Source organism: Poecilia mexicana, unplaced genomic scaffold (assembly GCF_051168715.1).
Source record: "Poecilia mexicana isolate PSO_F unplaced genomic scaffold, ASM5116871v1 scaffold_2, whole genome shotgun sequence".
Taxonomy (NCBI): domain Eukaryota; kingdom Metazoa; phylum Chordata; class Actinopteri; order Cyprinodontiformes; family Poeciliidae; genus Poecilia; species Poecilia mexicana.
Genome location: NW_028263371.1, coordinates 36529566 through 36541736, shown reverse-complemented (window position 1 = coordinate 36541736; position 12171 = coordinate 36529566). Strand labels below are relative to the sequence as shown.

The window sequence follows — 12171 nt, the reverse complement described above, 5'->3', positions numbered from 1 at the left end:
TCTTTGGCTCAGATTAGAAGCAGAAACTATTATTAGTTTTATTGCTCTTGTGTTTCTGAGCAGAAATTTGTTGGTTGTTAAATTTCTTTACAGATAAAACTGAAAATCTCCATTAATTTAATAAAATATTGATTAAAAATACTAAATATATTTAAAACATAAAGAACATTTTAGACTAAAATGTGAACTTGTTGTTTTTAAAGATTTATTTCCTGGTATCAATGATCAGACAGGATTCCTGTCATTTCAACAGGTGAACACACCTCTGCTGTCATAGGGGGCGGAGCCTCAGGTGGGTCCGGTTAAGGTTCTGGAGAATCAGGTCCATTTCTCCTGTTCGCTCCGACTCGGTTTGTGTGAACAGAAGGAGAAGCAAAGATCTGATCAGGTGAGTTTTAACTCCACTTTCTACTGGTTTCCAGTCCTGACTGGGTTTTCTCTCTTTGAGCTGCTGGACAGAACCAGAACCAGAACTGGGCCTGGTTCTGGTTCTGGTTCTGATGCAGAGCTGCAGCTCCTGATTTCAGTCATAAACTCTGATTTTCTCTGAGTTTTCATCTGTAACCCAGACAACCAGCTGAGTTTGCTCCCAGTTTCATAGTGGAGTCAAACTGGTACCAGAAGGTTCTGAGATATCTGGGTTCTGGTTGGTGGATGGAAAATATTTCAATATGAAGTCAATAATTTATTGATCAGAGATGATTTCTCTGGGCTTTTATCAGTGGAAAATCCAGATGGAATCAGTCTGTGGTGACAGAGGACAGCTGATGATTTGAATCAATTATTGATCAATAATAAGTGATTATGGTCATGTTGAAATAACTCAGCCCCACCCACTGCTGTTTGTTAGACGTGAACTGAGTTAACACATCAAATCACCAGACCCTATAAAATACCCATTGGATCTGTTTTACACACCCAGCAGGAAGCTAGCTATTTTGCATCAAATATTTCTTTTTCTTTCTTTTTTTTTTTACAGTTTGACTTTACAAGAAAAACATAATTAAAAATCTCAGATTTGTCCTGGGGAGCTCAGAGGTTTAAACTAAACTTCTTTAATAGCAAGAAATCTTTCCTCCACTCAGACAGTCACTCCATTTGTGAGTTTATTATAATTAAATGTTTATTATGAAATCACAAATATCTGCTATATTATTGGTTAAATCACAGTAATAATTTTCATAACTGTTTCTAAGCTCTTTGTGTGTTTTTCTACTGAATTCTTCCACTGGCTGATATCTCAAATATTCATAAACTAAAATTAGAGCTTCTGGTGAATTAAATAAATCTACTTGTCTGCATATTCTGGTTCTCTGTTAATATTCAGAGATGTTTTGAAGTTTTTTTTCTGTTTTGGTTCAGTGTTTAGTTCATTTAATATAAATAAACTGAGAGTCTCTTTAGAATCAATGCAGTTTTTCCTCTTTGGGTTGGTTGCAGGTTATTAATTATATAATATTAGTATTTTATTAGCTATTGCATACTTGTGAACTTCTGCAGCTCCAACCAGATCCCTGCTTCTGCTGCTGCAAACATGCCAGGCTCAGAAACATGATTTAAAGTTCATTTTTTTAAACCCAGAGCTGCACAGAGGAATTCACACCATTCAGTCATCATGATGTTGTGTCACATTACAGTGATAAAGCTGCTGTTTGTGTGAAAATAACTCAAATATTAAGAACATGAATACTTATACAGCCTTTGCAGGTCATCTGCTGACAGCTCTCAAAATATACAACAATCTGGATCTCAAAGAAGATTTTAATGAAGGACGATCTTCCAAAGGCTTCAGGAATGTTTTAAGCATTTTTTTTATGTATGCAGACAAAAAAACCTGCAGCACAATATTTATTGCACAAGTTGAGTGAAAGTGTGCAGTGATCCACTCAAACTTTTGACCTTGGAAAATGTGCAGCAGACGATAAACTGTTGGGATCAGAATTGTGGAAACCAAAAATGTTACCAACCTCATGGGGTGGCATTACCATTCACATCAATGATTGGCTTAAGTAATTACTAATTGTAATCAAAAATATACTGACCTGACAGTTGTACAAAAGATGACCTTTGACACCTTGCACAAGAGGGTGAGACACAAAGGTCATGACTAAAGAAGCTGGCTGATCAGAGGTCTGAGTTCAAACACATTCATAGGGAAGGAGAAGAAAAGATGTGGTAGAAAAAAATGGACAAGCGATCGGGATAAATGCTCCATGGAGAGGAAACAAAATTCATTTAAAAATGTTGGGGAGATTCATAAGGAGAGAATCTCTTTTCTCTCTCAATTCATACTTTTCATGTTCATACTTTTCAGTGGGCCAACATTTTTAAAAGTAATTTTTTATTGGTCATAAGTAATATTCAAATTTTCTGAGGTACACAATTTAGGGTTTTTATTAGTTGTGAGTTATAAGCATCAACATTAAATGAAATAAACATTTGAAACATATCAGTCTGTGTCTAATGAATGAATATAATATACAAGTTTCATTTTTTAATTTGAATTACTGATTTAAATAAACCGTTTTCATAATATTCTAATTTTATGACCAGAACCTGTAGTCTGTAGTTTATCATAGATATCCTTCATTGAAATCTCCTTGTAACTAAATGTTACATTGCTCATTTGTACTAGTAAAATGGTAATTAGAGAGATCTCATATGTATTTTTCTGGTCAAAATATAGTAAGTGATATCTTAAGTAACTGTCTAGTTATAAACTCACTTCAGATATCTGGACTGTGAGAGTAGTGAAGCTGATTTGATGTTAAAACAGCCTACCATAGAGAAGGCAACTGGACAGCAGCAGTGATGCACTTTATGATGTTAAAATAAAATAAATAAATGGATAACACAACCACTGACCAGTGTGACCCGGAACTGACCAGCCGTTCAGGAAATATCCTGATGGCAAACCCACCCCTGGTGTGGTGTTGCTGGTTCAGGGGGAATTGACTGACAGACCAGGAATGTTAGTCAGTCATGACTCAAAGATGTCCATCATCTCTCAGCTGAGTCATTCAGATGCTTCCCAGATACATAAGGGTCCCCGTATACTCCAGCTGAACAGGCAGATATTAAACTGCAATTTACTTAAAGCTTTTTTATTCTGGAAATGTGCTACTTATGTCATGCACAAATGTGTCTGACAAATGCAGTGGCATAAAATTTCAGTCTGAAAGTTGCTCATTCGTATGCATGAGGCCCCTCGTCAGCAGAAACACCAAGAAATCTGACATGTTGTCCTCTGACTTCAGCTGTAGGTCAAGATGTGTGAGAAGAAGGACCTTGTTGACATCCTGGATGATTTAAGAAAGGCTGATTTCAACACCTTTAAATGGCATCTGAAGCAAGAAACCTGGAACGGCAAGGGACCCATCAAAGAAAGCAAATTGGAGGATGCAAAGATACTCGCAGTTGTGGACCTGATGGTGGAGATGTTTGAGCTCCCTGGAGCTGTGGAGGTCATGGTGAACATTTTAAAGAAGATCAACAGGAATGACCTGGTGAAGAAGCTCGAAGGTCTGAGTCCTGCAGCTGCAGGTCAGTCAGAGACAGAAGAACTTTAAGTCTGATTGAACTGTGTGGTCCTTCTGAACCATCTGTAACACTTATCAGCCCAAAACTGATCCATAACTTAGTTTCTAGGTTAAAATCTGGATTATAGAATTATGAATGGTTCAGTTTGAAGAAATCAAGATGTTCATCAGACATGAAGTCCTGATGAACCTCTTGATTCTCCAGATCCAGAACCAGGATTGGTTCTGGATCTGTAGACCAGACGACACTCAGAGTCATCAGAAGATTCATTCAGTAATCATCAGTTTAGAGAAGCAGCTGATCTCAGAGCAGAATGGGCTGATGGTGCTTTGGTTTGCTGCTTCTTTAAAGTTAGTATATATTATGAAAGAATGAACATTCATGTTATGGAAAGAAACTGAGGCTTTTCTTAAAATGTCCACTAATCAATTAAGTGTTACTTGGTCAAAAGATAAATCAACTTTAACTAATTTATTAACTAACAATTTGCATCCTAAAACAAAACCAAAACTGAACCAGTAAAAAAACGCAGCAGGGTTTCCTACGGAGCTGCAGTAGATTCACTAAGTCAAAGGTAATAAATTATATATGATAAAATTCCAGTTTAAAGTTGGGTGTAGAGGAAACAGCGGCTCCATTTCAGGCTCTGAATTACTCCATCCAGACAGGAGAGGAAGGTTTCCACACCCAGCAACAGGTGACAACAAATTCTGCCACTCAAGCAGCTGAAGTTAATATTTCAAGGCCAAACTGACAACACTGAAAAACAGTGTGATATACTGGCTTTCTGTTCTGTTGTGTTAAAACCACCTGGGGAGGAGCGATAAACTTCTCACTCCGTCACTGACAGGAAACATCAATAACAGTAAATAGTAGACAAATATTCGTCTGTTTGTGAAATAGACTGGAACAGCAGGAAGTTACTGAAGATACAAAACACACAGATGCACATAGGAACAGATAATGTGGAGCTGAGCATCTAAAGCTTCATAAATATGACTGGAGAATCAGTCGTCCACTTTCCATCCTCAGCTGGAAATGTTCAAAGAAAATTAAATCCAGAATGAATCTCCTTAATCTACAATTCAAAGGTAATTACCCAGCAGATTAACAGAGTGGTCTGTTCCTTTTGTCAAGCAAAGTGAGGTCAGTGGCAGTCAGGAAGAAGTAATGGATGAAATGGTGACTGAGTTGATGCTTTGGTTGGTGAAACCATCTAAAACCTGAGCTCCAGTCACACGACTCTATCAGACAATAAGGCTTTGGTTACTCCATCATCCAACTGCTCATAAGTGCAGTTTTACTGATGCACATGGATGATGCTTTGCATTAAGCTCTTCTGGTAAATTATACATTTGATCAGATCCGTTATAACGACTGGCTCTGTTTTTTATGCCTACATCTTACATAGATTGTGGTGACATAGATCCTAAAGATTAGAGCTGCCATAGATGCTGTGAGGAACAAATGAGAAGAAGCTTCTTTGTTCTCTTTGTCCTCTGCTAAAGGTGAGACACATTAAAACTGCTTTTACAGCCTCTACCGTCTCTGATTCAACTCTAAATGATAAATAAATCTGTTACATGTTATACATGTTATTTAGCATGTTTAGCATGTTCCTCATGTTGACATGCATCTACATAGTGATGCACAGTGAGAGACATCAGGTTGTAGCACTGAGTATTTATACAGCAGCAATAAAAACAAATCAGGCTTTAGGACCTGACTTTACACTGGAGACACTTCATATGTTTACCTGACAAAACTGACTTTTCAGGGGATAAACAATGAAACTAGTCAAACAGGCATCACAAAACCTGATGAGTGAAATGAACTGACAGAATATAAATAGACTTTGCATGAACAAAATAAAATATGGTCATTTTATTTTATTCATTCAAACTGTGCTGGTAATTTTTATATCTGGCCAGATGAAGGACTTGCTCTGAATTTCATTCCAATGTCTAATATATAATTTGGTGACAAAGATCCTAAAACTTAGAGAGGAGAAGGAGACATAGTGATGATGATAAAGAGAAAGTGAAAAAATGTGTAAATAAGTCACTATTTTCATCAAAATATTCACTAATATGAATTTTATGTTTTCCTAAAGTGGTGTAGCCCTTTTACTCAGAGAGCGTTAATTTTACTGTTCTTTCCCTGCAGTGAAGAAAGATGAATCAAAACCTTCAGCTGGAGCGAAGAACAAGGGAGAGGAATTCTCTGATCCAGGTGAAAAAAAAAGAAATGAGTAGAAATGGTCACAGAGACTAAATGTGTCTGTTGTAAGAGAATAAAAATGATTAAGTTCTGGCTCGTTATATTCTCTTGGGCTCCCGGATTCAATGATGCCCTGCATGGAAATAAAAGCCACACAGAGTTAACAATCAGTGCTCCACGTCACGCATTTTTCAGAGTTTATTCCAACATTTAAATGTATAAAATCACATCAACAACACAGACACTTCATACACATGAAGACAGACCTTCAATTACCTGAGACAAATAGGATAAGGAAAAAAATGCCAAGGCAAGAATAAAGGCAGAGTGTTCATGCGTTTTTGCAAAAGCAATCCGATTCTTTCCCCTGGGGGTGCATAGTTTTATCTAAAAGGGGTTTCCTTGTTTTTTAAATTTATCCAATTATGCAATCAAGGAGTGTACCCTCCATATATGTATATACCCAGCTTTGAGTTACTCAGTTAAAAAGTTCGAAGCAATTTTATCACGACCATCAGCTATGTTTCCTTTCAGAACTGAACTTCTCTCTCTGTAGACAAGTAAGACCAAAAGTTATTTCGAACAAGAGTTCATCATGTATGTTTTGAAGCCTGGAGTTTCTCAAGTTCTCCAATTGAACAAAATATTCTTGTTTTTAACCAGAGTTCACCAAAAAGTTATTTTGCTTTATTGCCTCGCCGAGCAGCCATCCAAACTCAGGTCTTTGCATTAAATTCAACCGTACCATTAGGAGCCTGGGACAAAGTAATTCAGAACTTCTCCGTCTTCTCAAATCAAAGTACCGATTTAAAGAATTACAACACTTATAGAATATACCTGAGCATTTTCAATAGAAACACATTTATTCTGAACATTTCTTAATTAATGTTCCCTTAGGTTTGATTATCTGTTTAATTTTATAGTTTAGCCTAAGTTAGACACTAATAGTAATTGTTAATAGAAAACTACAAATTAAACTATTCCTAATCAACACATGCTGTTAATAACTAAGAAAAATATCCTGCAAATTAGATCCCAATTATAAGTATTGTGTGTTATTATCTTTCTCCTGCTTTCCAGCCCTGAACCATGTCTCTTGTGTTACTGCTTGCCTGGGAGACACTGGAAACCTGGAGAGTTAAATTTACGGCCCTGTTTCTCTCTAACAACAAACAGTCTCCCCTGCAGGCCCCAACTCTTGTCTGTTTTATATAAGTTCAGAAAATACTTACCCATAGTTATTTAGGTTACATCTTTAACACAAACCTACCCAAATTAAGATTAGCTATATTAAACACTAAGAATATTCAATTTTCCTCAACACTGTATAGACTTTGTTGCTCCACCCTCCGAATGCTCGTTCATGTTGAGAGCTGTCCAAATTCAATGAAATATTTTACCCATAATTCATCACTGCATGTGACATTTTGAGTTAAAAGGTGGAACTATGGTAATGTTTTATTTATGTATTTTTCATTGTTATTGAACATTCAAAGAAAATATAAGGCACAAATAAAAATGTTTGATATGATAAACTTAGAAAAAAGAAGAAATGAAAATGAATAGAAACTAAGGAAAGTAAAACAAAAACATTTAGATTTTTGTTTACATTTTGTAAAACAGGATGTTACAAATGCAAGACAAATTTCAAATCTTAACTCAACATATTGGTATAAAGATTGGGCTTTTTGTGATGTTGCAACATTTAAGCACTCTCTTAACTAAAATTATTTCACTTTAAAAATGGAGGTGATTTTTACAAAGCGGTGTTTGTGAATAAAAACTTAACCAGAGGATTACATTAAGATCATAATTTAACTCTTTATCCCATGTTAGGCCAAGTTTTATTATATTAAAACTTAAAGATGGGATAGATTTTTTGTATAAGAACCAGTTTTCAAAATCTTTTTAATGAAGATGCAATTGAAAACAGGTTTATTGTCTCAAAGACAAGATGCACAGGAACTGATATTTATTTTTAATTTATTTTGCAGAAAGTCATTACAGGGAACACTTCATCCATAATTATTAAGTTTTTGTGGGAATGGAAAAGATACATTTCTTTAGAGATCATCATGATTTTTAAGTGAATGTTTTCTTTTCTGACTAGAGGGGAAGAAAACTGATGTCATAGTCCTTGATGAGTTTGTGACCTGAGTCTGATTCGGCATCTTCCTTATTAGAAGAAATAATAAGGATGACGCTTTAGTAAGCATCTGAACACCACCACACTTAATAAGCGTGGAGTAGACAGAATCAGTGGTCGTCACTCAGATATGAGGCAGAAACACAACAACAGGTTTAGACCTGAGGAGCTGATCAACAGACTCTGAATCTCTGGATGGAGAAACATGAATAGTTGATCTTCATCACGTTTTTCTCTCAGACGTCGATTTGAATTCATGTTGTTTCTGATTTCTGCCTACAGAGAAAATACTTTTCAAGGTTCGCCCTGAGTTTGTGGACAGAGTTTCTGAGGAAATCCTGATTCAGCTCCTTGATGGCCTTGAGGCAGATGGGGTCTTTAATTGTTCAGAGAAAGAAGGTATACTTCAAAAGAACCAAACCAGAGCAAACAAGGCCCGGGAGACCATCAATGCTGTGATGAAGAAAGGACAGATATCCTGCAGACTGATGATCAAACATCTTCATCTCATAGATCCTACTCTGTCCAATCAGCTGGGTTTGTCTTCTAACTGATGTTAGAAATAAATAATTCTGTGTTTGAAGATGCTATATCTCTTTTAGCTGCCTGCATGCTCATATATACACACATGTATGCTCATATATAGACAGATAAGGTTAAAGGAAATGACACAGTAGGGAACGCCTTCTTTAGGGGGTAGCTTAGATAGAGGCCAACAAAAGGAATAAGATACTGGTGTTTGGTGCCATTTTGCTGTGTTTTCCCACCAGAAAAACATGATGGACCAGTCCTGCATTTTGTATTAATAAATGGAATTCATGAATTCAACTTACCGACTCTTCTTGAATCTTATAGATTCCTAACCTAGCTGGAGAAAGGATATTTCTCCACAAATGGAAGCACTGCTGAGATGTATGGAAAACAGTGATTTGAAAAATGGAGACGCCAGAGTATGGGTAAACCCACAAAAACAAAAAGTAGATAGAAACTTTTAATTGTGTAATTGAATGTAACCAAATCAAAAGAGTTGGCGTCTGAGTTGTTCTGCTCCCAAATTGAAGGGTGCAGTGTAACTTTATGGTGAAATAAAGGATTTAAAAAAAGATAAAAAGGTGTGCCTGGAATTTGCAGTCCTGTACCCGACAAACCTGACGAGGTATCTGTGAGCTATTACACTCAGTGTGGAGTTGGACCCTCAAGTTCATAGAAAAGATTTAAAAGTCTCTGTTTTATTGAGTTTTTGGGAACACCTACACTGATTATTTGGGATGTGGACCCAAGGGGATGCTGGCCACAGCCAGTGGAAAGGAATGCAGGCATGCTGACCCCTCCAATCTATTGTCCATGTGTGCATTACATATGTCAGTGTGTATTATTTCATAAGGGGATGTAGACATGCTGACCCCACATATCGGGATCTTTATAACACAGAGAAGTCTTTTTTTCGCTGCAACTTCACCTATATAAAGTAGCATATAGATGGTTTCAGACCTAAGATGTTCTCCCTGAAGCAAACATCTTTGGTTTATAGTCCCCAATAATGGACCAATTTCATCATAGTCTAAGGAGAACAAAGCAGGACAAATGGGGGGTTGCTTATCAAAGCAGAATGAACAATTCATTCACATTTTAAAATTTAAGGGGTTCTACCAATACCCACTGCTACAAACCAGGTTGTAAGGACATTTTGAATTTGTTATGGCTTAAATGGACACATTATCTTGGATTTTTTTGCATTTCATGTTGTAAAAAAACACATTTACAAAAGTTTTTTTTCTCTTTCCCACCAGAAGGACATTGGGCTAAAAGCAGGGGTGTCCAGGTTGTCTCACTCACTTCTCAGTTATCAAACTGGATCAGTGGAAGGATATCACTGCATATTTCACACAATTGTGAGACATCTACAATCAGTTTAATTCATAGGTTTCTTCACAAACAGGATGGGACATTTTTTCCGGTCTGTATCCATTGGATAAAGTTGGGTAAAAGAGAAAAGTAAAATAAGAAAATTACACTCACCCATAACTAAGAGTGGCCTGAAGATGGATGTGAAATAACAACTGAATAAAGAAGAGATGCATATTTTTCCAACAGGTAAACAACGAAAGATAATATTAAGAAAATAATTTTTCCCTTTTAGAAGGATGTGTCCCACACAGAAAATGATTTTTTTGTGTAGATGAATGACAATCATGAACGTATCAAAGATATCCATGACTAAAAGAGTAAACGTTTCAGATTGACATGAACTTCATGGATTCGACAATGACAAAGACAACATTTTCCAGACTGGACAGATCCGACAGGCTCAGCACTTTCTAAGAGACTCCATTTTGATGTTGAGATTTAAAATTGGCCACCCTATCATTCATGATTCACATAAAAAATAAGATTGAATCAATAAATTGAAGCATTTAAAACAAAATCTGTGTAAACAGAAATAGAAATTGACTTATAAGAGAACAATGTCTATTAAGAAAAACATAAAGGGAAAATTATATTCAACATTTTGAACAAAATTTTTAGTTTAAAAAGTGAGAAGAATTATGTGATTTGAAAAATTAACTTTTACCAAAAATTATTTGGTAAACATAACAAATACCAAATTGGGAAGCTCCAAATTTATAGTTACCAAATATCTATACCTGAAACATTAGAGTCGGACAAATAAATAAAATTACTCAGACAGGTAAAATTAGAGTCTTTTTAAAATACTCAAAACAAGTAAATGAATCAATGCTTTTGTGTGATGTTCTTGGAATATATGTAAGTCAGATTGACTATTTTAAAATTAAACATCAACTGATGTGAAAACATAAATTACTAAGAATAAGATTGTTTCTTTCTTGTACAAGAAAGAAACCCCTCACCCAGAGTCGGTCAGACTGAAGCTGTTGTTACATCCTGCTGCTTGCTAACATCAAAGTATGAATGAATGAGTGTGATTAGGAATGACTGATTTAATGTGAGGTTCCTCTGATGGCTTTGAAAAGCACTATATAAGTTGGACGTCATTTAATGTCCAACCCAGGAATGCTCAATACGTCGATCAGGAAGGTTTTGAGTCGATCTTGGCAGTAGGTGATAAACTGAACGCTGCCAGCAGGCTGAGACCAGCAGGACCTCTTCTGACACACTTGCCAAAATATTCATTATGATCCAAAACATTTGTAACTTTATTAAAGCGTAAAAAAAATCAACAAAACATGTTCAAATTAATGACCCAATAAAAATAATAATCTCAGTAATTATTGTTTCAACCAGGTGATGTGCCATTTTGTGTGTTTCAGTTCCATTACCTAAAAAAAAAGCGACTCAAAGACCAACTCTGTCAGGACTCTGGGTTTTTGGGTTTGGCTTTGCTTTTCATCTTCTTTATCATTATGTTTTAGTTTAGTTTAGTCCTTTATGGTCATTTTAGTTTGATTATTTGATGTATTTATATTGGCTAGATTTGTCTTGTTCTTGCTTTCCTTATTTCAGCCCCTCATAGTGTTTATGAATATCTGTGGCCTGTCATTGAACAGGCTCGCAAGGATGGGAAGAGGGCCTACTTTGTGGGTCGTAAAGCTTATGTGGATGGAAAGGAAATTCGAAGGGCTTCTGGAGAATAATGTTTTTTACTCAGCAGTAAACACTACACTTTACAAACGGTTTAGCAAATTTTGATAGTGGCTTCAAATTTTATTTTAGGAGTCATCTTAAATGGGTGACGTTTTTTAAATTACTTTTCTTTAACTTTCAGAAAGCACGGAGCTATCATTTTTATCTGTTAATACATGGGGTCTGCGTAATGATATAAAATGTAAAGCATTTCTTCTTTTTTCCAAAGAGGCGAGAGTAGATTTTGTTTTTCTTCAGGAATGTCATTCATGCTTAGAAGATGAATCCTTTTGGACAATGGGGCAAAGATATATGGTTAGCACATGGTTCAAACAAGTCAGGGGGTGTAGCAATATTAAAAGATAACTTCAAAGGTAAAGTTTTAGATGTTACATCTGATAATAAGGGTCATTTGATTTTCATAGTGGTTGAATTTCACTCTTACATCTTTTTGCTGGGCAATATTTATGGATATAATTCTGATTCTTTAAATGTTATTTTCTTAAAAGAGCTGGAGGACGCCATGTTTTTTCTTGATACTAAGTTTCCATCAGCAAAGGTTATTTTAGGGGGAGATTTTAATATGGCCTTTTCCAATCAACTGGATAGGCATCCCTCTAGATTAAGAAACAGACAGAACCATCTTATGGACTTCTCTAACC

General features: G+C 35.9%; 1 protein-coding gene across 1 annotated transcript; it reads left to right on the top strand.

The window, feature by feature from the left end:
* Window positions 1-281: 281 nt before the first annotated feature.
* Window positions 282-8734, top strand: LOC148160847 (uncharacterized). Its single transcript, XM_088015395.1, has 4 exons — window positions 282-388; window positions 3258-3543; window positions 5707-5772; window positions 8189-8734. The coding sequence occupies exons 2-4, from the start codon at window positions 3270-3272 to the stop codon at window positions 8458-8460; spliced, it is 612 nt and encodes a 203-aa protein (XP_087871521.1). The 5' UTR covers window positions 282-388; window positions 3258-3269; the 3' UTR covers window positions 8461-8734.
* Window positions 8735-12171: the final 3437 nt, after the last annotated feature.